This window comes from Emys orbicularis, chromosome 8, assembly GCF_028017835.1.
Source record: "Emys orbicularis isolate rEmyOrb1 chromosome 8, rEmyOrb1.hap1, whole genome shotgun sequence".
Classification (NCBI taxonomy): domain Eukaryota; kingdom Metazoa; phylum Chordata; order Testudines; family Emydidae; genus Emys; species Emys orbicularis.
The window spans coordinates 31,028,678-31,056,131 of NC_088690.1; the positions used below are offsets into that span (position 1 = coordinate 31,028,678).

The window sequence follows — 27,454 nt, forward strand, 5'->3', positions numbered from 1 at the left end:
GGGAGTGAAGGACATAAATCCACACCGTGTAGAGGTCAAAGCATAGGGGTTTATTACACACAGCGCTGGCGGAGTGTCACCTGGCTTATTAGGCTCAGAGACACTGTCAATCAATTGATTACAATGAAATATATAGATTTTCCATGGGCGGGGGAAAGTGACGGGGTAGGCAGTTCCACACCCCGGGATAGGTTTTGCAGCAAGACAAGATAGCACAATAGCCAATGGTTAAAAGGTTACACAATGTCTCCGCCCATAGTCTCAAGTTAGCAAGTTAACATTTGATTAATACTTTGATAAAATGTTATTAGTATAAAATATATATGTTGAATTCTGATTTGGGGTCCATAGGAACGGAGCAACTCCTTTGATTGTCTGACAGGTACATGTCTAGGGGATAAAGCAAAGAAACAGTGAAAGCATATGGAAATAGAGATTGTCTCCTTTATGTCTTAAGGCAGGACATTGGTCCCTTGGAAGGGAGGTGGAAGGATGCCATATCATTATAGTGACGTGCCAGTTTTCATAAACTCAAGGTTGGATCTGTGGGAAGACTGTTTTCCCTTCAGGAGAAACACAATAGGAACAGGGATCCTTTGTTCAATTTGAAACATTGGATGAAACATAATTATTCAGTTATTGCCTTAACATCTGACATTTCTACTGACCAAGCATATCTTAGCAAAGGCAATGTTATTTTGTTTACCCCAGCTTTCTTTTAGCTGATCACTATTAGCTAGGCCTCTGGTCTCCAGACCAAACTTTGGACTTTGGGTCTGAAAAAGAGCTGGCACAATCCATATACCAGGTTGTTATATAACATGCACATGGATTTTAACCCTTCAGGGAGAGAGAAGAAGGTGGTGCAATTGGTGTTCCAGGCCCTCAAAAGGGGGTCTATACTATCAGGTACACATACCTATGCTCAACCTCTCTCAGTTCACTGGGTTTTGGAACCCATGCCCTTGTCTAGCGAGTGCTACTTAGGTGATGGTGAGACCCTCTGTCATAAAACAGTTTCATTGTCCTTGATTCACATAATCAGGGTAACAGCACTTTATTCTTCCTGCCCCAATAACAGAAAAACTGGGAATCCCACAGCTGCCAAAGTGACGATTTTGGGCTGCCGTGGGCTCATGCTAGACGGGGTGGGTGTGCCTATGCAAACAAGATCAGCCCCTGAAGTGCTTTTCCACACTCGCCATAATTCACCACCAGATGTCAGGGTAGAGCTCATCCTGACTCTGCTTACACTAGCAAAAAAATTAAGATTGCTTTGAGAAAATCTTACAAGAATGCTTTGCCGGAATCTCAAGGCAATGTGCAGAGGATCAAAATCATAATACTTCCCATAAAGAAAATCCAAATTTTGCTTATTTTAACATTGGTTTAAGCATGGTTTTATTCTGAAAAGGGGTTATGTAAAGTGGCACCTTCATTCTACATGATTTCTCAAGTCACTTTCCAGAATGGGCATGGACAGGCTTCCACATGCCTTGTGCATATGCTGTCATTGGCATCAGGACCTGGAGTGGGGGCTGGCGGACACACATTATTACTACTTGGAATGCTGTAAAGAGTGTGCTGTAAGGAGTGTGCTAGACACCTCTCCCCTGAACCATCCTGCTCTGTACAGGCAGTGTAATTCAGCCACCTTCAATTCAACTCTTGCTACATGACACAGTCTCCTACACCAGCACAATTCACACTTGTAAGGAAAAGATTTTGCCTTACACTTGCACTTTAAGAATTTCTCTTGATGTAGACACTGCCTACGTTAGAGCAGCTAACATTTACAATAACGTCCTATTGCTAATACCTGAAATTTTCTTATCAATTCAGGTGATTAAACAAAAATACTCTAATCTCCATGGTTCTGAAATTGTACTGCTGACAAATGGAGAGGATTCACATATGAGCACTTGCCTTAAGGAGGTGGAAGAAAGTGGATTGATCATTCACACCATTGCCTTGGGGCCAAGTGCTGCTCCAGAACTAGAACAATTTTCAGACATGACAGGTAAGTAAGTTTCTAACTCAATCCTATTTTTGGCATGCACACCTTAAGCATTAAATGTAAAACTAGAGTGGTTTACAGCTTGTAAAAGGGGAAAAAATGAAGTCAACTAATTCCAGTCATATATACAGAATATTTATTTTCAGCTGAATAAACACAATAATATTGGGAGCAATTGTTTATCTTTTATCTGTTGTTGCTTTAAAAAACCTGTATCCTGATAACACCCTGCTTAATAGCGAGATTTGATAATTATATTACTGGCGGATGTTCCTCTAAACAAAAAGATAAGCTCAGTGTTTAAATGATTAACATTTTATTTCTGATGTTTACATAGCAGTGATATGCAAACCTATTAATGTCCTAAGTAGTTAAATAATGACGAACTCACAAACAGTCACAGCTGGAGGGCTCTAGCTGAGGAGTCAGCGACCACAGTCTCTATACTTGCAACTCGGAGGCTCAGTCAACTCTGCTTTGAGTTGGAGCTGCACTGTTACTTTGAACTTCAGCCATTTTAAGGAAAGCCAGATGGGTGCTGGGTGATGCTGCAGTACAGGGCAACTACCATGGGAATTCCATGTGTTGATTTAGACTGTAGCTTTACTCTGAATAGTGACTATGTATAAATTGCACCTTCTTAGTCAACAGAGATGCTCCTTTTGTGTATTCAGAGTCACATCTGCTTGCTTTAGGGACTTAAATAAGATTCAGAGGGTCCTGTGGCACCTTTAAGACTAACAGAAGTATTGGGAGCTGTCAAGGCTGCTTCCCCACTTTGAACTTTAGGGTACAAATTTGGGGGCCTGCATGAAAACTTTTAAGCTTAACTACCAGCTTAGATCTGGTCCACTGCCACCACTATTGATGCTAATTCCATTCCCTGGGTAGCCTTGAGAGACTCTTCACCAATTCCCTGGTGAATACAGATCCAAACCCCTTGGATCTTAAAACAAGGAGAAATTAACCATCCCCCCTCCTCCCTTCCACCAACTCCTGGTGGATCAAGATCCAACCCCCTTGGATCTAAAAACAAGGAAACTCAATTAGGTTCTTAAAAAGAAGGCTTTTAATTAAAGAAAAAGGTAAAAATCATCTCTGTAAAATCAGGATGGAAAATAACTTTACAGGGTAATCAAACTTAAAGAGCCCAGAGGACCCCCCTCTAGCCTTAGGTTCAAAGTTACAGCAAACAGAGGTAAACACCCTAGTAAAAGATACATTTACAAGTTGAGAAAACAAACTAACACGCCTTGCCTGGCTGTTTACTTACAAGTTTGAAATATGAGAAACTTGTTCAGAAAGATGTGGAGAGCCTGGATTGATGTCTGGTCCCTCTTAGTCCCAAGAGCGAACAACCCCCAAAACAAAGAGCACAAACAAAAGCCTTCCCCCCCGCCCCCAAGATTTGAAAGTATCTTGTCCCCTTATTGGTCCTTTGGGTCAGGTGTCAGCCAGGTTACCTGAGCTTCTTAACCCTTTACAGGTAAAAGGATTTTGGAGTCTCTGGCCAGGAGGGATTTTATAGTACTGTACACAGGAGAGCTGTTATCCTTCCCTTTATAGTTATGACAGGAGCATAAGGTTTCGTGGGTGCATGGCATCTGAAGAAGTGAGGTTCTTACCCACGAAAGCTTATGCTCCCAATACTTCTGTTAATCTTAAAGGTGGCACAGGACCCTCTGTTGCTTTTTACAGATTCAGACTAACACGGCTACCCCTCTGATACTTAAATAAGATTGTACTGCTTTTTACTCTTGTTAGCATTGTACAGCCAGTTCTGGTTTGTGTATTATAACAGAATAGTTTACTAAGTTCTGATCACAGAATCTTTAGTTTTAAGGGACTGATGTGTGAGCCAGAAAGAACCCAGCTGGTCTTTCAGAGCCCAGTCTCAGCAGGCAGGGCTCACTGTTTGAAATAAATGGCCAGATTTCCAAAGACACTGCGCACCAGAAGTTCCCATTGGCATTATGCGTGCTCAGCACAAATGAAAAAGAGGCCCAAATGTTGTATTTGTAAACTAAGCAGATATGATCTGAGTCACCGAGAAGCAATAATCTTGGAATTCCACCATGTCATTTTTACAGAGGTGTTTTTCAGAGTGGAATTGCACTTTACCTGTCCATGGCTCATAGTCCAGACTTACCAAGAACAGCCTATGAGTGAGCACTGTACGTGATGAAGTGCAACAGGTGACAATTCTTAGTCAGACCAAGTTAGGTGGAGTTAAAATGTGAACAGATGGGATCATTTCCCAGGTCAGACTTGCTTTCTGCAGGAACGCTCTGGGTGTTTGTATTAATTGATTCCCCACCACCCAGCGGTTCCTCCCTGCACTGCCCCATGAATAAAAGATAATAAAGGAACAAAATTTAATTTATCAGATTAACACTGTGCTGTATAGCAACAGCCAAACTAGCATAAGGCACATAACAAAGACCTACTGTTATACAGTAAATGACTATTCTAATTATTTTAACAATCACATTTCAGGAGGCTTAAAGTTTTATGCCACAGATACAGTTGATTCCAATGGCCTAATTGATGCATTCAGTGGAATTTCATCCGGAAGTGGAACTATTTCTGAACAGTCTATTCAGGTCTGAGTTTCAAATTTTGTTCGTTTTTTCACATTATTAATCAGTTACTGGTCAATTAAGAGTAATTTTAGTAATCTGTAATCTTAACTATTGCACTGCCAGTGATTGATCTTAAAATATAAACTGATATTTGGAAATAGCAGTGGGGATTTTTTTTTTGTGGTCTGTTATATTAACAATAAAATGAAACAAAGAAAATTAAGTTTCTCACAATTAGCTAATGCAAAGGGACTTATATAGGTAGAGATAGGCAGAAATACTGTAGTATGTGTGGTCACTCCTGTGTAGAATGCTGTAAATAAGTGATCTTGTTACTGTACTAATGTTATCAATAATGAGAATGCTGTAAATAAGTGATCTTGTGGCAATGAGGAAACTATCTCAACTGCTTCTCTTCTAAACAATAGATAACTTTTTGATTCCCAGCTTTCCTGACACTTCTTATGATCTATTTCAACTCAGCGATGATTTCTTCAAAATAATTGAGGCTAGTAGTACTGAGTTATCCGCTTCTCCTATTTCTACAACAGCTCTTGGGTTGTGCTATCTGTAACTTAACAACTCATCCCTCACTTTGTTAAATCTCTGCTATGGACCCAGTTTTGCACTTTATCTGAATCATGCACAGCAACTAATATAGGTTTGGTCATGGACTACTTAGCTTCTCTGCAGTTGTATACTGGTCTTGACAAGAACTTAAGAATGGCCATACTGGGTCAGACCAATGGTCCATCTAGCCCAGTAACCTGTCTTCCAACAGTGGCCAGATGCTTCAGAGGGAATGAATAGAACAGGGCAATTTATCAACTGATCCATCGCCTGTCCTCCAGTCCCAGCTTCTGGCAGTCAGAGGTTTAGGGACACTCAGAGCATGAGGCTACATCCCTGACTCATAGATTCTAGGACTGGAAGGGACCTCGAGAGATCATCGAGTCCAGTCCCCTGCCCTCATGGCAGGACCAAATACTGTCTCTAGACCATCCCTGATAGACTTTTATCTAACCTACTCTTAAATATTTCCAGAGATGGAGATTCCACAACCTCCCTAGGCAATTTATTCCAGTGTTTAACCACCCTGAGAATTAGGAACTTTTTCCTAATGTCCAGCCTTCCTTCATAGGTCATGTTCTCAAGACCTTTAATCATTCTTGTTGCTCTTCTCTGGACCCTCTCCAATTTCTCCACATCTTTCTTGAAATGCGGTGCCCAGAACTGGACACAATACTCCAGCACAGAGTAGAGCGGAAGAATGACTTCTCGTGTCTTGCTCACAACACACATGTTAATGCATCCCAGAATCATGTTTGCTTTTTTTGCAACAGCATCACTCTGTTGACTCATATTTAGCTTGTGGTCCACTATAACCCCTAGATCCCTTTCTGCCGTACTCCTTCCTAGACAGTGTCTTCCCATTCTGTATGTGTGAAACTGATTGTTCCTTCCTAAGTGGAGCACTTTGCATTTGTCTTTGTTAAACTTCATCCTGTTTACCTCAGACCATGTCTCCAATTTGTCCAGATCATTTTGAATTATGACCCTGTCCTCCAAAGCAGTTGCAATCCCTCCCAGTTTGGTATCATCTGCAAACTTAATAAGCGTACTTTCTATGCCAATATCTAAGTCATTGATGAACATATTGAACAGAGACGATCCCAAAACAGACCCCTGCGGAACCCCACTTGTTCTTCTTCGAGTGCTTGCTCATATCCATTCCAGTGAGGTGTGCGCGCGCCGCGTGCACGATCGTCGGAAAACTTTTACCCTAGCAACACCCGGTGGGTCGGCTGTGGAGCCCCCTGGAGTGGCGCCCTCATGGCGCCGGATATATACCGCAGCCAACCCAGCGCCCCCTCAGTTCCTTCTTACCGCCCCTGACGGTCGTTGGAACTGCGGAGCACAGCTTAGCTGGTCTCCACACTCCCTAGCGTCTAGCTTATTTCTGTAGATAGTTTAGATAGTTGTATAGTAGTTAGAGTCTTTAGATAGTTGTTATTTAGCTGGTAGTTGTTGTAAATTGTTAGCGGGGGTTAAGGGGGTTGTTCTCCCCCCTTTTTCCCCCCCGGAGCATACCGGGCTCATGCCCAAGGCTCCTGGCTTTAAGCCGTGCGCGTCCTGCGCGAAGCCGATGCCAACAAGTGACCCGCACGCCTCCTGCTTGAAGTGCCTCGGGGAAGCCCATCACGCAGATAAGTGCCCAATCTGCAAGGCCTTCAAGCCTCGAACGAGGAAGGAGCGGGATTTTCGGCTTCGGCAGCTCCTCATGGAGGCGGCGCTCAGCCCGGATCCTCCCTCGGCGCGCCCGGCCCCGGCACCGAGCGCGTCGGTGCGCAGCGCCCCAGCGGCTCCGACCGGCGCCGCGGACAAGTCCTCCCGGCACCGGCAGACTTCGGCACCGCGCCCACCTCAGGGGACTCGGCGCCGATCTCTCTCTCCAGGCCATAAGAAGGCCCGCAAGGCTCAGGACACTGCTGCCCTGAAGACGCCTGCTCCCCCCGTGCCGGGGGTAGAGCCGCGTCCGCCTTTGGACCGCCAAAAGCAGGCGGCCACACCGTCGACTCCGGCACCGAGGCCGTTGAGTCCGGTACGGACTGTTTCACCACCTAGGCTGGTGGTGGAACCTTGTCTTCCCTCGACTCCGGAGACATTTACTACCGCGAGGGACCTGATCGCACTCACGGAGCCGGCACCGTCGCAGCTCCCGGCACCGGTGGCTCCGCGCATTGTGCAGTCGAGAGGCAAGCCTGCACTAGTGCGCCCACCTTCTCCACCTGTGGACTCTCGGCACCGCTCCAGGTCTCGGAGCAGGTCCCGACGCCGCTCGGAGTCCCGGCGCCGACTATCACCTCGGCGCCGGTCGTACTCGCGGTCGAGGTCCTCTTTGCGACGCCGCTCCACATCTCGGCACCGTCGCGACCGCCGGCACCGATCGGACTCGAGGCGCACCTCCCGGTACCGGTATGAGCGCCGATCGAGGGACCGCTCCCGGCACCGGGTGTCGTCGCGATCGTCGTCCCGCTCCAGATCCGGATCGCGGCACCGGCGGGGCTACCGGCACCGATCCCGATCCCGGCACCAATCTCCGGCACGCTGGGACAGATCGTCCTATGACCGGCACCGACCGGCACCGCACCAGCCGGGGACGGATGCATCGCGTTCGGCACCGCCATGGCCGTCAAGATCCGCGTCCCACTCCTCTGAAGGGGCCTCTAGATCGGCCTACCCTCCACAGGGACAGGCGGCTTCGGCGGACTTCGGGCACTCGCAGGACATGGCAGAGGACCCTACGCAGGGACCTGCTCACTGGTCCTTTTGGACCCCATGGGCCTATCACCAAGCCCAAGGGGCCCCACCGTCTGCCTCCCGCTCGGCACGCTCTGAGCCCAGAGCCCCGGAGGCCACCATCTCCCGCCCCCCGCCAGGGGGCATGGAGGCTCCAGTGCCCACGCCGGCGCAGGCCATAGACACTGCGACGAGCGAGGCCCAGCTCCAGGAGCACCTGGAGCAAGACTTGCCTTTGGACCCCTTGCCACCGGGCGTATCCTCCTCCTCCTCGCCTGATGAGGCGGTAGCGGGGACATCCGCCATGGGCCCGCCCCCCATAGACCTCCGGGCCCACCAGGACCTGTTGCGCCGGGTGGCGCGCAATATGGACCTTCAGATGGAGGAGATCGTGGAGGTTCACGACCCGATCGTGAACATCCTTTCAGCGGACACCCCATCCAGGGTCGCGTTACCGCTGATTCGCTCCATTCAGACCAATGCCACCTCCATCTGGCAAACCCCGGCCTCTATTCCCCCCACGGCCAGGGGCGTGGAGAGGAAGTACTTTGTACCTTCCAAGGACCACGAGTACTTGTACACTCACCCTCAACCGTGCTCGCTGGTGGTCTCATCAGTAAATGCACGGGAGCGCCATGGTCAGCAGGCGGCAGCGCCGAAATCGAAGGACGCTAAGCGCTTCGATTTGTTCGGGCGCAAGGTCTATTCCGCGGGGGGGCTTCAGCTTAGGGCGGCCAACCAGCAGGCGCTCCTAAGCCGATATAGTTTTAACACCTGGTCCTCCATGGAGAAGTTCAAGGAACTGGTTCCCCAGGAATCTAGGGAAGAGTTCGGAACTTTGGTAGAGGAGGGTAAGCGGGTGGCACGCACCTCCCTACAGACCTCACTGGATATAGCCGACTCGGCCGCTAGGACCCTAGCGTCGGGTATAGCTATGAGGCGAACCTCCTGGCTCCAGGTGTCGGGCCTGCCACCTGAACTGCAGCAGACCCTCCAGGACTTGCCCTTTGAGGGTCAGGGCCTGTTTTCGGAAAAGACAGACTCGAGGCTCCAAAACCTTAAGGACTCTCGAACAATGATGCGCTCTCTGGGGATGCATGTCCCGGGTCCACAACGCAGACCCTTCAGGCCCCAGCCTCAGAGGTTCTACCCTCCCCCGCCTCGCCCGAGACAGGACTTTGCCAGGAGGCGGGGTCGAGGCGGTAGGCGACGGTCGACCGGCCCTCAACCCGGTCAGAACCAGGGCCAGCCGAGACCACCTTCAGGGCCTAGACAAGCCTTTTGAAGGTGCGGTCGAGGACGGCACCAGAACCAGCACCCAGGATTCATCTCCCCCCTTCCGGGATCGCCTCTCCCGTTTCCACCGTGCTTGGTCCCTTATAACATCAGACCGTTGGGTCCTTCGCACGGTGGAGAAGGGATACGCCCTCCAATTTTCCTCGCCCCCCCCCTCTCACTCCCCCTCCCCGTCCCTCTTCAGGGACCCTTCTCACGAGCAACTCCTTTCACAGGAGGTTTTTGGGCTCCTCTCTATGGGAGCCATAGAGGAGGTTCCGCAGGAGTTAAGGGGCAGGGGGTTTTATTCCCGCTACTTCCTGATCCCCAAATCGAAAGGGGGTCTACGTCCCATCTTAGACCTGCGCGGACTCAACAAATTCATAGTAAAGTTGAAGTTCCGCATGGTATCATTGGGGACCATTATTCCCTCGCTGGATCCTGGAGACTGGTTCGCCACCCTCGACATGAAGGACGCTTACTTCCATATAGCTATTTATCCGCCTCACAGGCGCTTCCTGCGATTTGTAGTGAACAAGGTGCACTACCAATTCGCAGTCCTTCCCTTCGGCTTGTCCTCGGCTCCCAGAGTGTTCACGAAATGTCTGGCAGTCGTCGCGGCATACTTTCGCCGACAAGGGGTACAGCTGTTCCCGTATTTGGACGACTGGCTGGTGCGCGGCCGCACCAGGGACCAAGTTCAAGCTCACGTCCACATGGTGACACAGACTTTCCATGAACTGGGCATTCTACTCAACAGGGAGAAGTCCACTCTGGTGCCAACACAGAGAATAGAGTTCATTGGAGCGATCCTGGACTCCAGAAGCGCACGAGCCATTCTGCCAGAAGGCCGCTTTCAGTCCATCGCACGCGTCATTCATGGACTGCGGGCATCTCCGTTCACCATCATAAGAACATGCCTTACCCTGTTGGGTCACATGGCCTCGTGCACCTACGTAACCAGCCACGCCAGACTGCGGCTTCGCCCACTGCAGGCTTGGGTGTCATCGGTGTACCGTCCTCACCGGGACGACCTGAACATGCTGGTCACGGTCCCGCCCTCGGTCTTGACCTCCCTCACCTGGTGGTTGGATCGCGCAGTGGTCTGTGCAGGAGTGCCTTTTCACGCCCCACAACCTTCCCTCCACCTAGTCACGGACGCTTCATCTCTAGGATGGGGCGCTCACCTCGGGGAGCGTCATACCCAGGGCCTGTGGTCCGCTTCCGAATTAGCCCTACACATCAACGTCCGGGAACTGATGGCGGTGCGCCTAGCCTGCCAGGCATTCCTCAACTTCCTACAGGGCCGTTGCGTGCTGGTCCTCACCGACAACACCACGGCCATGTTTTACATCAACAAGCAAGGCGGAGCCCACTCATCGCTCCTATGCCAAGAGGCCATTCGCTTGTGGGACTTCTGCATCGCCCACTCGATCTATCTCACCGCATCATTCCTGCCTGGAGTCCAGAATACGCTGGCGGACCGTCTCAGCAGGTCCTTCCAGACGCACGAGTGGTCGATTCGCCCGGATGTCATCTATTCCGTCTTCCAGAGGTGGGGATTTCCCCAGGTCGACCTATTCGCATCCCGGGCCAACAGGAAGTGCCACGCATTCTGCTCCCTTTACGGCCGAGCTCCAGGCTCTCTGTCGGACGCATTCCTTCTAACGTGGAAGGGCCACCTGTTCTACGCCTTTCCCCCATTTCCGCTTGTCCACAGGGTGCTGCTCAAGATCCGCACCGACCAGGCACGAGTAATTCTAGTGGCTCCCGCTTGGCCGAGGCAGCACTGGTACACCACACTGCTAGAGCTGTCGGTTCAAGCGCCGATCACGCTCCCCTTGAGTCCGGATCTCATCTCCCAGGACCACGGCCGTCTGTGTCACCCTGACCTACAATCGCTCCACCTCACAGCGTGGATGCTCCATGGCTGAGTCAGACGGAGCAACAATGTTCGCAGTCCGTCCAGCAGATCCTGCTGGGAAGTAGGAAGCCCTCTACACGGTCCACTTACTTAGCCAAGTGGAAGCGGTTCTCCTGTTGGTGTCAGCAACGGGCTACGTCCCCCTTGCAGGCACCTATCCCTCTCATACTGGACTATCTCCTGTCCCTAAGACAGCAGGGCTTGGCGGTATCTTCAATCAGGGTTCACCTCGCCACCATTTCGGCATTCCACCCAGGAGAACTCCCGTCATCGGTCTTCTCTAACCCGATGGTCGTTAGATTCCTCAAGGGCTTGGACCGGCTGTACCCACAAATACGCCAGCCGGTTCCAACGTGGGACCTCAACCTCGTTCTCTCCAGGCTCACAGGGCCCCCGTTTGAACCATTAGCGACCTGTTCGCTCCTGTACTTATCCTGGAAGACGGCCTTCCTCGTAGCTATTACCTCAGCACGGCGTGTTTCTGAACTCAGAGCGCTGACGTCCGAGCCCCCATACACGGTGTTCCACAAGGACAAGGTGCAGCTTCGCCCCCACCCTGCCTTTCTTCCGAAGGTGGTTTCACCTTTCCACGTAAACCAGGACATCTTTCTCCCGGTCTTCCATCCGAAGCCACACGCTACTCGTCAAGACCAGCGTCTGCATTCTTTGGACGTACGCAGGGCCCTGGCTTTCTACATTGACCGTACAAAGCCGTTTAGAAAGACGACGCAACTCTTCGTTGCGGTGGCCGACCGGATGAAGGGCTCACCGGTCTCCTCACAGTGCCTGTCCTCTTGGATCACGTCCTGCATTCGTGCTTGCTACGACCTGGCCGGTGTCCCGACGCCACGCCTCACCGCTCACTCCACGAGGGCCCAGGCCTCCTCGACTGCCTTCCTGGCTCAAGTCCCGATCCAGGACATTTGTAGAGCTGCAGTGTGGTCTTCGGTGCACACGTTCGCAGCGCACTATGCGCTGGTGCAACAATCCAGAGACGATGCTGCTTTCGGGTCAGCGGTTCTGCACACAGCAATGTCTCACTCCGACCCCGCCACCTAGGTGGGGCTTGGGAGTCACCTGACTGGAATGGATATGAGCAAGCACTCGAAGAAGAAAAGACGGTTACTCACCGTTGTAACTGTTGTTCTTCGAGATGTGTTGCTCATATCCATTCCAAACCCGCCCCCCTTCCCCACTGTCGGAGTAGCCGGCAAGAAGGAACTGAGGGGGCGCTGGGTTGGCTGCGGTATATATCCGGCGCCATGAGGGCGCCACTCCAGGGGGCTCCACAGCCGACCCACCGGGTGTTGCTAGGGTAAAAGTTTTCCGACGATCGTGCACGCGGCGCGCGCACACCTGACTGGAATGGATATGAGCAACACATCTCGAAGAACAACAGTTACAACGGTGAGTAACCGTCTTTTATACCTTTCCAGCAGGATTGGGAACCATTAATAACTACTCTGAGTACGGTTATCCAGCCAGTTATGCACCCACCTTATAGTAACCCCATCTAAGTTGTATTCGCCTAGTTTATTGATAAGAATATCATGCGAGACCGTATCAAATGCCTTACTAAAGTCTAGGTATACCACATCCACCGCTTCTCCCTTATCCACAAGACTTGTTATCCTATCAAAGAAAGCTATCAGATTGGTTTGACATGACAGTCTTGTCAAGTAGCCATTGATGGACCTATCCTCCATATATTTATCTAATTCTTTTTAGATCCCAGTTATATTTTGGTCTTCGCAACATCTCCTGGCAACGAGTTCCACAGGTTGACTGTATGTTGTGTGAAGAAGTATTTCCTTATGTTTGTATTAAACCTGCTGATTATTCATTTCATTGGATGACCTCTGGTTCTTGTTTTATGTGAAGGGGTAACTAACCAGGGCCAGCTCCAGGCACCAGCCCAGCAAGAAGGTGCCTGGGGCGGCCAACGAAGAGGGGCGGCACATCCGGCTCTTCGGCGGCAATTCAGCAGCGGGTCCGTCACTCCCTCTCAGAACGAAGGACCAGCGTCAAATTGTCGCCGAAGACTGAAACGGTGGCGGTAGAGCTGATCGCCATCGCGTTTTTGTGCGTGTGGTTTTTTTTGTTTGGGGCGGCAAAAACCCTGGAGCCGGCCCTGTAACTAACACTTCCTTATTCACTTTCTCCACACCATTCATGATTTTATATACCTCTATCATATCTCCCCTTAGTCATTTCTTTTCTAAACTGAACAAAGTCTTTTAATTCTCTTCTCATATGGAAGAAGTTCCATACCCTTAATCATTTTTTTTGCCCTTCTCTGTACTTTTTCCAATTCTAATATCTCATTTTTTGAGATGGGGCTACCAGAACTGCACACAGTATTCAAGGTGTGGGCATATCATGGATTTATATAGCAGCATTATGATATTTACTTTCTTATTATCTATCCCTTTCCTAGTGGTTCCTAACATTCTGTTCACTTTTTTGACTGCAGCTGCACATTAAGTGGATGTTTTCATAGAACTATTCACAATGATTCCAAGATCTCTTTCTTGAGTGGTAACAGCTAATTTAGACCCCATAATTTTAGTTGGGGTTATGTTTTACAATGTGCATTACTATACATTTATCAACACCGAATTTCATCTGCCATTTTGTTGCCCAATCACTCTTTGCAGTCAGCTTTATAACTTCTGCAGTCAAATATTTTGTATCATCTGCAAACTTTTCCATCTCACTGTTTTGCCCCTTTTTCCAGATCACTTATGAATAAGTTGAACAGCACTAGTCCAGTACAGATCCCTGGGGAACCCAGCTATTTACCTCTCTCCATTCTGAAAACTGACTATTTATTCCTACCCTTTGTATCCTGTCTTTTAACCAATGTCTGATCCAGGAGAGGACCTTCCCTCTTATCCCATGACTGCTTACTTTGCCTAAGAGCCTTTGGTGAGGGATCTTGTCTAAGGCTTTCTGAAAGTCCTCATACAGTATGAGCACTGGATCACTCTTGTCCACATTTGTTGATCCCCCTCAAAGAATACTAATACAGTAGATTGGTGAGACATGATTCCCCTTTACAGAAGCCGTATTGACTCTTGCCCAACATATCACATTCATCTATTAGTCCAGTAATTCTGTTCTTTACTAATTTCAACCAATTTGCCTGGTACTGGAGTCAGGCTTACTGCCCTGTAATTGCCAGGATCGCCTCTGGAGCTTTTTTAAAAACGCAGCATTGCATTAGCTATCCACCAGTCATATGGTACAGCGGCTGATTTAAGCAATAGGTTACATACCACAGTTAGTAGTTCTGCAATTTCATATTTGAGTTCCTTAAGAACTCTTGGGTGAATACCATCTGGTCCTGGTGACTTATTACTCTTTAATTTATCTATTTGTTCCAAAAACTCCTACACTGGCACCTCAGTCTGGGATAGTTCCTCAAATTTGTGACCTAAAAAGAATGGCTCAGATGTGGGAACCTCCCTCACATTCTCTGCTGTGAAGATTGATGCAAATAATTCATTTATCTTCTCCACAAAGGTCTTGTTTTCCTTGAGTGCTCCTTTAGCACTTTGATCGCCCAATGACCTCACTGATTGTTTGGCAGGCTTCTTGCTTCTGATGTACTCAAACAAAACAGGAAGAGGATCAAAACAGTGCCATCATGACTAAACAGCAGAGGAAACAGATGTGGTTAGAAACAAAAAGACATGTTTTAAAACTTGGAAGTCAAATCCTACTGAGGAAAACAGTAGAACAAACTCTTGCAAATCAAGTACAGAAGTATAATTAGGAAGGACAAAAAAGAATGTGAAGAGTAGCTAGCAAGAGAGACAAAAACTAACAACATTTTTTTTATTTGAGGTATACACATCTTTTGAGCCTCTATCTTAGTGTTTTTTAAAAGTTTGCATGCAATTTGAAGGCATTTCACTCCTGACTGTTCCTTTTAATTTCCATTTAACCTCCTCATCTTTGTTTAGTTCCCATTTTCAAAATGCTCCTGTGGTAGGTATCTTTGGTATTTCCCCTCTACAAGAATGTTATATTTAATTACAGTATTGGTGCTATTGCCAGGCGGTTCAGCTATATTCACCTCTTGGACCAGATCCTGAGCGGGGCTGGCTCCAGACACCAGCTTAGCAAGCATGTGCTTGGGGCGGCCACTCCAGAGAGGGGTGGCAGGTCCAGCTATTCGGCGGCAATTCGGGGGAGGGTCCCTCACTCCTGCTCAGAGTGAAGGACCTCCCTTTGTGGGTTCCTGGACTAGCTGCTACAAAAAGAAATCATTAATGACATCTGAACACCTGACTCTCAAATGTCCATCCGGATGCTCTTCGAAGTAGCGTTTCAGTATCTAGTTTCCCATTTTTCTTCTAAACAGAAAGTTATTTTATTAAAAGGTACTTTTCTAATTGTAGTTTTTCTAATCCATAAAACAGAAGTGAGCACTATAAAACTTATATTGGTAGCTTATCGGTAAATTCTGGTAGCCCACATATGCAATACCAATGATGGCAAAGGAAATCTTGTTTCTCTTCTTGCTGTGTTTTATAATTTCTATCTCTGTCTCTCATTGATTTTCTGTTGTCCCTACCTGTGGTTGTATGGCTCTCTCATTGTGCTGTCTCTCTGGAAACAGGCTGACAGATGGAGAGGAAATTTAGCACTAATCTCCTGCACAGACGTCATTTGATAGCTAGGTGGATAGATGACAAAGAGCAGTGGCAAGAGATCCTTGGTTACTATATTTCACATTCGTACTCTGCAAATGCTCATTACAGAAAATTTGCTCAGGGCTTCATCATTCCACTCCCTTCAATGGCTAGTCCACGTGACCCTCGCACTCTGGTTAGTTCCCCAGGAGTGGAGGCACAGTGGCAGGAGGCTTCTGCCTCCTTTGCACAACCCTGAGCTCTGCACAGAAAAGTAGAGACCTGCTCAGGGTGGTGCCAGCATTAATCCTTCTTTGTCCCCTCTTCCAGCAGTGGGCCAATTGTCTACCAGCCAGTCAAGATGCCCTCTGAATAAATAAAATATTGATTTGTTCTCCGCTTTAAGAAGAAAATGAACCACTCTGAAATTACTGGTATTTTAAGTGTTTATCTGCTAACTAGCCATAAAACATATTTTATTTGTCTAATAGCTTGAAAGTACAGCTCAGAGTGTCGCAGTCAAGCAGTGGATGGATGGTACAGTGACTGTCGATAGCACTGTGGGAAAGGACACCTTCTTTGTAGTTACATGGGATCGAAGCACATCTCCACCAGACATTTTTCTGTGGGACCCCAAAGAAAAAGAATATAGAACGTCAAACTTCACAGTTAGTAATCTAAACCTCCAAACAGCTCGACTGAATATAGCAGGCACTGCAGAGGTAAAGACTAAACTTTGTTTTATTATCCAAACATGTTAACATTTTCATAGACTAAAATGCACCTTGTCTTATTAGAAGTATAAACACATATTCCTAATGAACCAATTTTATCCTTGGTGTAACTCCACTGACTTGCAATGGAAGTTGGGTATCTAACTGTTGTTTGTACTCTTCCTAATTTTTTATTATGCTCTATACACATCCCAAGTATACAAGACTGCCAGACAAAACATTGAATTCAGGGGAAGTTAAGGTTGAGAGTACATATCTATAATATACAGGTTCCAGTCCTTTCAAGAATTTGATAATTCTCCATCATCCACCACTAAAACTGAGCAAATTCAGATAGAAGGTTAAATTTAAAAGAAACCAAACATTTGAGAGCACGAAAAATCACAAGTAAGGTACCCAAATTACCTTAGCTGTGGTCCTCTAGCAATACGCTAACTGCCCTTTGTACCTTGGAAAATCTCCCCTGAACTATGATAATAATTAACTAAGGGAAACACAAAGCTGCCCTTAAACTAATGAAGTCTTATATTATATTTTTATACTTCATATATTTGATTTGCAGGTCGGGAACTGGTTTTATAGGATTCAAAATAACCACACAGAATCTCAAATCATATCAATGATAGTAACGTCTCGACCAGCATCTTTGGCTGTGCCTCCAGTGACTGTGAAAGCCCACATGAATAAGGATACAAACAACTTCCCTAATCCAATGGTGATTTATGCAGAAGTTAGTCAAGGATTTTTGCCTGTTCTTCATGCAACCGTGATGGCCACTGTTGAACCACAGACTGGATCTGCAGTGGAGCTCAAGCTCCTTGATGATGGTTCCGGTAATCTGATTATTACTTTCCTTACATTTTTGTCTACCCATTTTGTGGTATGTATTTTAGAATGTCTCTGCACGCTGCTTCCAAACTTATCACTAAGGGTTCAGTCATGCTTATGCCATGAGCACAGAACAAGGGGTAGCAAGTGGAGGGGGATGGTAACTCTGGTCTCCCCCACTGCTTCAGGATGAGAATAAACTGCACTGAGTCTAAACTGGTGCAGCATGTGTGCCCTGACATGCTGGTGCACTTACACTGTTGGGTGTGTTAGGAAGGAGGAGAGAGAAAAACTGCGCCCAAGAAGAAGGGAGTGTCATAGTTGTGCAGAGCCTTCTCCCTCTCCTGTGCTGTTACCGATGATGCAAATAGCCAGCACAGGGACAGAATGGGGTCCATTGTCTTGTGGGTCTGATTCAACCGTATTCACTGTTTGAACTTATGTATATTTTACATACTGGTCTGCCCTGCAGAGGGGATGCAGGTGGCAGAACAGGAGAGCGAGAGTCTGTTTCTATAGCTTGTCACATGCTATATAGACAGTATAGCTATGTTAAAAATATCTTCTTCGAAAGTATGAATTACATAGATTATTATTCTCCTTTTCCAATCTACTGTGCCTACAGAGGTGATGTGATTCAAATGCACAGTTCTGTTGTTCTCCAACTTCTCCATTATCTGAACCATGTCATGGAAACTGTAGACTCTCTCCTCCTCACATTCCAGCATTGCTTCAATCTCAAACCAAGAAGGGCTCCACAGATCAGACCACTGTGGAGAACTACTAAGAAGCAGTTGAGAACTACTGGCCTATTGGTTACTATTGGAAACAACAGTAAATACACAGTAACATGTTTTAATGCTACATTGTAATAGGTAATGAGCTTATGTCCCCACAATGGGACCGATCCTGTTTTCACCTAAGTCCGTATCAAAGCTCTTCTTTATTTCAATAGAAGAAGGAGTAGGCCCTATGTGTTTCTGAACTGAACAGCACAAAATGCCCTTGCTTAACAAAGGTACCTTGTTTGGATGTTTAATTATTACTATTTGTTTGTCTAGGTGCTGATATTACCAAGAATGATGGAATCTATTCAAAGTACTTTACATCTTTCAAGGGAAACGGTAGATACAACTTAAAAGTGCATATCCAGGAGAGAAATCAGACTGTCAGACTTGGCCACAGGCAGAGCCGAGCCTTGTATGTTCCAGGCTACATAGAAAATGGTAAGACACATTCATGAAATAGAAAATACTGTGTGTGTGTGTGTGTGTGTGTGTGTGTGTGTGTGTGTGTGTGTGTGTGTGTGTGTGTGTGTGTGTGTGTGTGTGTGTGTAAAAATATGGGTGAATGGGAGATCATTTAGCATCACAAAAAGCTTTTTAACCTTAACATTTGTTACATGTATCTTTTCCACTATTGTTTATACTTTTAGAAAGCAGTGGCTGGAACCACAGTATTTTTGCTATATATGAGCACTGGGTATAAATTTGTATGTTTCACTGAGACTTAAAAATGAGGTTTCAGGGAATCAGTTTCAAAGTTATGAAAGTTTAAAGTTATCAGTTTAATGCATCCACATTTTTTCTGTTCTTCTGTTGAGTTTTCTGGACACATTGTTCAGGACTCTTTCCATTAGGCATGTGTGTGCTAAAGTTTCTCAGTTCTAGAAAGCAAAGGTTTGAATGCTGCTATTAAGATTGTACTGCTTAAGCCTTATCAATCAATGAAGCCTCAGTTAATGGTACTTTTACAATGAGTCTGTTACGAGTGTGTTATGACTTAGTATATTTTTTCCTCTTTCCCTTATTTTTGCATTTCTATTTTGACGTAAAATCCCCAGGGAAATTAAGTGCAAAAAATACAATTAATTCATCGTTAAAATATAGCTTTATTCTGAAGTGTCTTTGTAAAATTAGCATCATTGAATTCTACACTTGTGTCTCAATTGCTCCAGAACAAATTTGTGTTAGTTAGAGGTTAGCAACATGGCTGTTCTAACTTCCAGCCCTGCACATTCAGCTTAGGTTCTGAATATCAAGGTGTGTTCTTTCTGGTTTGTGCATTGTCTCCATAATCTGCAGCCCAAATGCCATGCTCACTTACATCTGTACAACACTATGGCCATCGGTGGGATTGTACAGGGGATGTACTTTGAAGAGAATATTTGAACAGTTGGCCCTGCAGCTGGAACTTGGTTTGGGGAAAAATAGTAACTGACTTTTTGTCATTTAATCTGATTCTAGGTACATAGAGTGGCAGCTCTACTGAGTAAGGACCACTCTCTAAGCTTGAGCTGTAAGGCACCAAAAACCTCAGGAAGTTCCAACAGTTAAGATTTGTACCTCACTGTTCACTTGGCTACATTGCACAACATAGTATTTCCTATGCCTGTTTTCCTTTTTTAAATATAAACCTTAATGTTATTTTGCCATTACCAAAAAGACCCAGACAAATTGTGCAACATGACTGTAAAAAATATGGTGGTAGAAAACTTAGGTTTTGGAATGTCTTGACTTGACAGCTTGATTTCTCAACCTTAATGGTGGATTGAAGTTAGTTTTTGCATTTCATATATTCTCTTTCTTGCACGTGCGTACACAGACAGAATTTTCTGTATTTCTAGAAACTTAGAATATACTGAATTTAAAAAGTCTACATAAAAATGTGTCAAACTTAAACCCAGAAAAGTAAGTAAATGCCTCTGACGTTGTAATTCTGCTGCTGCCTGCAATGCCCAGGAAGAGATGGGTGGAAGCTACCTTATCATAACCACTTCCCACTGACACCTGCTCAATACCTTAATCACCCAACCTGATAATAGGCACTGTTGCTACTTTCAACTGCCCCTGAAATCTGGTTTGCTTTTGGGGTCTGCCTTAGTTTTGTGCCAGGATGCAGGATCCTGAAGTTCACTCTGTTTTCTGTCTGAGCCGCACTAATTTTTGCACTATGTTTGAATAAGCCAAAGAAAAAAAGTAGATTAAAAGAGAAGGAATGCTAGATAAAGAGAGTGTGTTATGATTTGGAGTTTTGTAATGTTCAAACAGCGTGAGCAATTTTTTTTTCTTTTGCGGCAGATGAAATCAAAATGAATGCACCGAGACCTGAAGCTAGTGATGATGAAATTCAAGCAAAGCTAGGAAGTTTCAACAGAGTTGCAACAGGAGATTCTTTTGTAGTGAAGAATGTTCCTTTAGGAGGAACTACTGATGTGTTCCCACCCTGTAAAATTGTTGATCTTGAGGCTCAGTATGAAGAAGATAAAATTCACTTGTTTTGGACAGCTCCCGGGAATGACTTGGATGTGGGACAAGGTAAGTTGGAAGTTTTGTTTTAGTCAGCTGGAAGTGATGCAGTATTGGCAGTTATTTGAAATTACATATGATGAGCCAGCCAAGCAGAGGACAAAAGTTATGTCTTTCCCATTGTTATGCTTAAACAAAGCACACGAGACCTTTTATAGGCGAGAAGGCAACATGCCGCATTTATTGAGAATACAGCAGTTAGCATATGCTTTTCAGTCACACACACGCACACACATAGAGTCCCGCCAGTCGATGTTTATAGTTACCAGTCCAGAGTCTGGATCAATCTAGTGGCCAGCTGGATTGGTCGCAGAGGGGAGCCGGGCTCTGTCAGTCGCGATCCGATGCTCCTGGAGTAGTGTCAAGACGCACCCAAAGTCCCATGGCAAAGCACCCTGATCTTATAGTCTTTTTTCTCTGTTCAAGTCTATGGATTTTGCTGTGTCAGTTTATGACCGGTTAAACCTTAATTGGTGTTATCTTTTGATGTAAACATTCCAATACACCTCCGAGAGGGTCATCCTGTCCCGGATTTGATTTAATCAATTGTCTTTAGGGGTGCCAGCCTCCACCTCAGGGTCGTCAATCTGCCCTTCCTCAATCATGGATGCGTGTTGATGGTTCTCTGGCATCAATAAGTCTCAATAAGTGTCTTCGCTCCTCCTTTCTTGACCATCTGGTTAACAATGGCCTTCACACCTTATCTTTTCCTGATGCATGCATTCCTCATTCACACAAACAGTCTTCTACAGAGACCTTTGAAAATACAAACAGCAGTATTTTATATCGAGCAAAAAGACATTGTAAATTAAACCTTGCTACATCTTATAACCAAAACAATTCACACTGAGGTCCAGGCCTTCAACGTTCCTCTAATCTACTTAACATAGACACAATACAGGATCCTGTCTCTTACTAACTAAACCTTAAAACAAAGAACTAAAAAGGGCCCAATTTGTAATGCATATGGGAAACAGAATCCCATAGTCCCAGAGGGTCATTCCTTTCTGCTATTCAAAAAGGGTGGCTGGCAGGATGAAATCAAATCATAAATTAATTCTCATAGTACAATTATAAAATCCTGCTTCTACACCATCTGCAAAATTTCACCATCACTATGGCCCAGCCTCCACTAGATTTTCTCTCTAAAATTTCCTAGTGTAGACCAGGCCTCATTGTAACCAATAAATTATCTGGTCAATATGATATTAACTTTAGTCCCCCTTAATCCTTCAAAAAATGTGTGAGAAACATGTAATATTCCCAAACCCTGAGACTTTTACAGCAGAAATGCAAAACTTTTATACCAATCAGCCAATACTAGTTTACAAAGGCAAACAAATTAAATCAAAAACATACTCACCAGTAACTCTTCCAAGGCTTAGCCCCTGTCTACACTGGAACTATACATAAGTCAGGAGACCCAGTTACACCATGGACAGTCCAAGGCTTTAGTCCATTTATGGGGACACAGCCAGATCTCCTCTATAATACACATTTTAAGTATGTTGTAACCAGGTCCCGTGACTCTGTTATGTTACAGTCAGCACATCAGCACAAGCCACAGAGAGGTTAAGATAGGCAACCTACAGTCACACGGACAGCAGCTTCAGATTAAAATTTTTACATATGCCTACAGCTTTTGGCAACCAGCTCATCAGGGAACCAACAACTCCATTAAATCCCCAAAGCACTGGCCTAGGTTCTGATACGTGGCTACTTTGCACTTCTCATCTGGCTCAAAACAGCCTTATAGCTAGAGTAGCCAGCAATGGAAGAATAACCTCAGTTGGAAGGATTACTGCTGGGGGAATTCTGTGCATCTGCAAATGCACAGAATTCCTCTGTCTCACATACTTTTGTATTTTCCCACATAAAAAACATTTTGCCTAAGAAGTGCTTCAGTTCCACGTTATGTCCACCAGAGGCCGCTGTGTCGCCAAAACAGCCTGCTGCATTCATGCTGGCTGTTCAGGAACCACAGTGCCCTCTGGTGGGCAAAAGGAAGACCTGCAGCAGTTCTTAGGCAAAATGTATTTTATGCAGGAAAATACAAAATTCTATGCCCAGTGCTGCAGAATTCCCCCAGGAATAAAGATTCATCACAGCACCCTGCCCATGGATCCAGGTTAGGACAGAGTGGGGATAAGAGACGGGTTCAGAATGGCTAGTGGGGGGGACAGACTGGGGCATGGGCTCAGGAACTAGTGGGGTGACAGCGTTGGGACTGGGGAGGGGGGAAGGGGGCTGCAGAGACCCCTGGGGATGGGAGGGATGCAGGAACAGGGGCAGATGAGCCTGGCTGAATGGGAGAGGCTTGGGGTCATCCAGGGTCTGCATGGGGGAGGCTTCCCAACTCCCTAGCAATCTCACTCCCATCCAAAAAAAACCTTCTCCCACGCAACTCCCTCCACGTTCACTTCTAGGCTCCTTCCCTCTCCCTCAGCTCCTCTGTTGCTCCTGATTCCCCAAGCTTTTAAACTGCTTCTGACAGGTGCAGGAAATACAGTTCTGTATTGTAATTTAAATGAATTACACAAAGTTCTGTATTAATAAGTCTAGTAAGGAATCTATTTGTCAAAAAAAAAATTACCAGAATCTTTCTTTTTTGGTCTGTATTGTTACAGACAAACTTGCTGACAGACATTTTAAAATAAATTGCCAAAATAATTGAAACTGGCATGATTATATTGTGTTATTTTGACAAATAAAATATGCAGAATATTGCAGAATTTTCAAATAGTGTGTGCACAATTTTTAATTTTTTGGTGCAGAATTCCCGCCAGGAGTATCTAATAAAGATACAAAATTGTTCTACAAATCCTGTGCTGTCCTTGCATTTACAGATAGTATAATAGGCATACTAACACACTCTTACCTGAATATATCTCTTTTTCCAGCTGAAAGATACATAATAAAAATGAGTGAAAGTCTTCCGGACCTAAGAAACACCTTTGAGGATGCTACTTCCGTGAATACCTCTAGTCTGGTACCTAAACCTGCCGGCACCAAAGAATCATTTCAGTTTAGACCAGAAAATTTCACCATAGAAAATGACACCATAATCTACTTTGCAATGTGTGCAGTTGATAATGCCTCCCTGACCTCAGAGGTGTCTAGTATAGCACAGGTAGCTCTGTTTGTTACTCCAAAGGAATCCTCGCCTGCTGGTGCTCCTAACGATGATGCTATCAATGAAGGTATTAATGTTTTAACAATAGTGTTAATAGTAGCTGGGTGTTAGCAGCTCTGTTAATAGCTGTAAATATAACTGTTTGCATTTTACACAAGAAAAATAGAAGGGGATTCGATGAGATCAGAATGTAATAGAACTAATTTTAAGATGAAAGCTCAGTAGGAATCGATCCTAATTTGTTCTGTTTGTGATTTTTAAAATATATACGGAAGACTTAAATAATTTTGTAATACATTTGAAAATTAAGTGAATTGACTTTAAAATAGATGTGCATTTATGTGTATTTCTGTTCTGCTTTCAATGACTTTATGCTATGTTACAGTACATGTACATACACAAAATACTGACTTTAAAAACATGTACTCCGTAGAGTAAGACACAAGTATAAATGAAAATCTAGATTATAATTTAATTCTAATCTTGCAAGATTTTTGCAATTTTAGGTATTCTGTGCTTATTATAAAAAAGTAGCAAAAACGATGTCTTTCTATTTTTGTTTTCCAGTTGCTTAGCTGTCAGGAACGTGAGATTTAATTTAAAAATTGATAGATCTGTAATCTGTCATTTTTATACATATCTTTCATATCCATTCAGTTATGTATAGTAAGTAGGAAACAAAAATATATACCTCTGTTGGCCCTGAGCCTGCAAATGCTTACGTACGTGCACAACTCTACTCATGGGAGGAGAGTTATGCAGGCGTTTAACTGTTATCAGGATCAGGGCCATACAGTATCCACAAATGAGCATATGGAAAACACTTTCTTCCTGATATAATCACCAATCACACGTGCAACCTTCCAACTCTAAACTATTAACAAAAGAACAAAAGCAAAATAGTAGAAGAGAAGACAATACATGCCAAATTAGCAGGAATGCCACCTATCACAGCATATGATAGAAGCAACTGCATGTGGCATCAAGGAGGAAAAGCTATTCAGAAAATGGCTTTTCACTCATCTTTCCCATATCCTGCAAGCCCAACTTGCAACATCATGCTGTGTGATGTGACACTGCAGAAATGGGAAAGGCTCATCCATTCTATGTGTAATGAAAATATCCATAGTTACATTAGATGGAGTGAAATTATTTTATAAGGGACATAAACCCTCATAGAATATTAGGGTTGGAAGGGACCTCAGGAGATCATCTAGTCCAACCCCCTGCTCAAAGCAGGACAAATCCCCAGACAGGCTGTTGTTTTTTTTTACCTCAGTTCCCTAAAAGACCCCCTTAAGGATTGAATGCACAACCCTGGGTTTAGCAGGCCAATGCTCAAATCACCTCCCCCCCTGCTTCAGGTCATCAGCTCATTACTAACAGGGGCTAGGGAGGAACTTTTCCATGGGTTAATTATTCCATAATTGTCCATGTGACACACCATTTTCCTTTTTGTTCACACTTTTACAAAACTATGATAAATCTTGTACAAACTATGCCTTGTGAGGTATCATTTGTAAAATCATAATTCGCTGATCATTATTGTTCTGGTAAAATATATGTGGCAACATTGTATGTAAAGTCATAAGATTCTATGTATGATGTTACTAAGGGACATTCCAAGTCTGGGAAAGCAGCCCAGACCAGTTCCTTGGAGACAAAAGGCAAACTGAAGCCCCAGCCAGGTGTCACCACAATCAAATGGACTATCAACGGGGTAAGTGACCATTCTTTGGCAGGAAGAAGGGCGTGAGTAAGAACTTTACATCTTGGTAATGGCACAGCTGGGGGCTCCCATGTAAACAGACTGGCTTCACCTGAACCCCAGCTGAAGATGATTCTCAAAGAGGAGGAAAAGAAATAAAAATGAGGAACAGAGGCCCTAAATCACCCCTCTCCCCTTACGGCATCAACAACAGTTGAAAGACAAAAGAAGCATAATTGAATTGGGGGAGTGGTCCTGGCTGAAGGAATCCAACCAGACTGCTGTAGGCATATGGTGAGAGAAACCTTTTGCTTTAAATTCATTTAGTTTAAGTTAGGTATTAGTTTGCCTTTTACCTTTTATTTCTTTCTAACCAATTCTGACTTTTCTGCCTCATTATTTGTAATAACTTAAAATCTATCTTTCCGTAGTTAATAAATTTGTTTTATCTAAACCGTGGATGTCTGGATTGAAGGGTTTGAGAAACTTAATTTGAGATAGCAGTGTTTATGCATATCATTTTCTATTTATGAAATGATGGACTTTCTATAAGCTTGTACAGTACAGAAGGAAAGAGCTGAGCAGTACAAGATGTACATTTCTGGGGACAAGTCTGGGACTGGGAATTCACTGGTGTCACTCTGCAATACAATTCAGGAGTGGCTGGCTAGAAGCACTCATATAATTCAGCTGGGAGTGATGTTGCATGCTAGAGGCTGTGTATAAACAGGCCAGTTGTTTGCACAGTGAAGCAGTGCATAAGGCACCCCAATGAGAGAGTTGAGGAGACACAGCTACTCAACTGTCCAGATTGTACCGTGGGGAATGTCACAGTCCATTTTATGGGATTCTTACTGCTTCCACTGAAGTATATTTGGCAATGTAGACGTATTGGCTAACATGGGTATGATTTTGTATAAGTTAATTAACTGACAGCTCAAGGTAGTTACCACATTTGGACTATGCCTGGAACAAACATTTGGGGAATGTCCATGCTAGCTTTTACCAACATATTAACTACAAATCACCAGTGAAAACAAACCGTGTCTGAGAGGGGTATCTGGGATCAGATGGACCAAGAGTCTGATTGGTTAGTGCAATTTCTATGTTTCCCAGATGATTTTTTTTATAACATGAAGCGAAAGTCAGAAATTGAATTTAACAGTTGCTCTTCTACATGTAAAGGCAATATGATTTCCCAGGTTCGTTTTGTCTGGTGCATTTTGTGGATATTCTTTACTTTTTGTGGGTGTAGGTCAATAGGACACAAGGAGGTGATTAGTAGAGTAGCTGTGTAATAAACAGAAGGCTCGGAGGTGCAATGTGTTATGCATAAAGACCAATAAAACTGAACAGACCAAGGGAATTGAGGATTGTGGTTTACTTTTTATTTTTCAATTAACTCTAGCCCTGGTGAGAAATGTTCCATGAACAGAGGATTTTTCATCTGATGACCTGCCCAATCATATGTATCCGAGCTGTTTCCTAATAGAAAAATTGGCCTGGGAGCCTAGGAGTGTCTGACTTGGGAATCAAACTGTCATCAGTATATGGAGATCTGTGTTTGGGGCTGGTCCTTCAATCCTGACATGGCAAAAGCTAGGAGCACTGTAAAGAGACAATGCCCTCAGCCTAGGAAGGGAGCACCTCATAGCACTTTGCAACAATCTCTCTGGCGGATTCAAGAGCAGGCCTGATGGTTTCTGGAGGGAGCAAGGACCACTCCTCCCAGTCTGGAAGAATAGTCATCACCTTCTGGGGAAAAGCTAGGAAGACTCCTTTTGGGGAGGAATAAAGAGAAAAATTACAACCACAAAGCAACATTCACAGGTATTAACCCCCTCAAGGGCCCCTAGTTTTACCTGCATCCCACCTGTTCAGTAGCACTTCATTTTGCCTTCTCATCCTACCTCTAAACTGGAGGGTACTACCAGCTCATCATTCTCAGAAGTATTTACGTTCCTACTCCACAGAAGTTGTGTCAGTAGGAACTGCATCACAGAGT

The 27,454-nt window shown here is 45.1% G+C and overlaps 1 protein-coding gene across 1 annotated transcript in view; it reads left to right on the top strand.

Annotated features, from left to right (window-relative positions):
• LOC135882433 (calcium-activated chloride channel regulator 1-like) overlaps positions 1-27,454 on the top strand; it is a 92,117-nt gene that overhangs the window by 17,972 nt on the left and 46,691 nt on the right. The window contains exons 8-14 of the mRNA XM_065409338.1: positions 1,843-2,020; positions 4,514-4,620; positions 16,230-16,460; positions 17,035-17,305; positions 18,362-18,526; positions 20,381-20,617; positions 23,509-23,808. Of these exons, the coding sequence (XP_065265410.1) occupies positions 1,843-2,020; positions 4,514-4,620; positions 16,230-16,460; positions 17,035-17,305; positions 18,362-18,526; positions 20,381-20,617; positions 23,509-23,808 (1,489 nt within the window). The remainder of the gene's footprint in view (positions 1-1,842; positions 2,021-4,513; positions 4,621-16,229; positions 16,461-17,034; positions 17,306-18,361; positions 18,527-20,380; positions 20,618-23,508; positions 23,809-27,454) is intronic.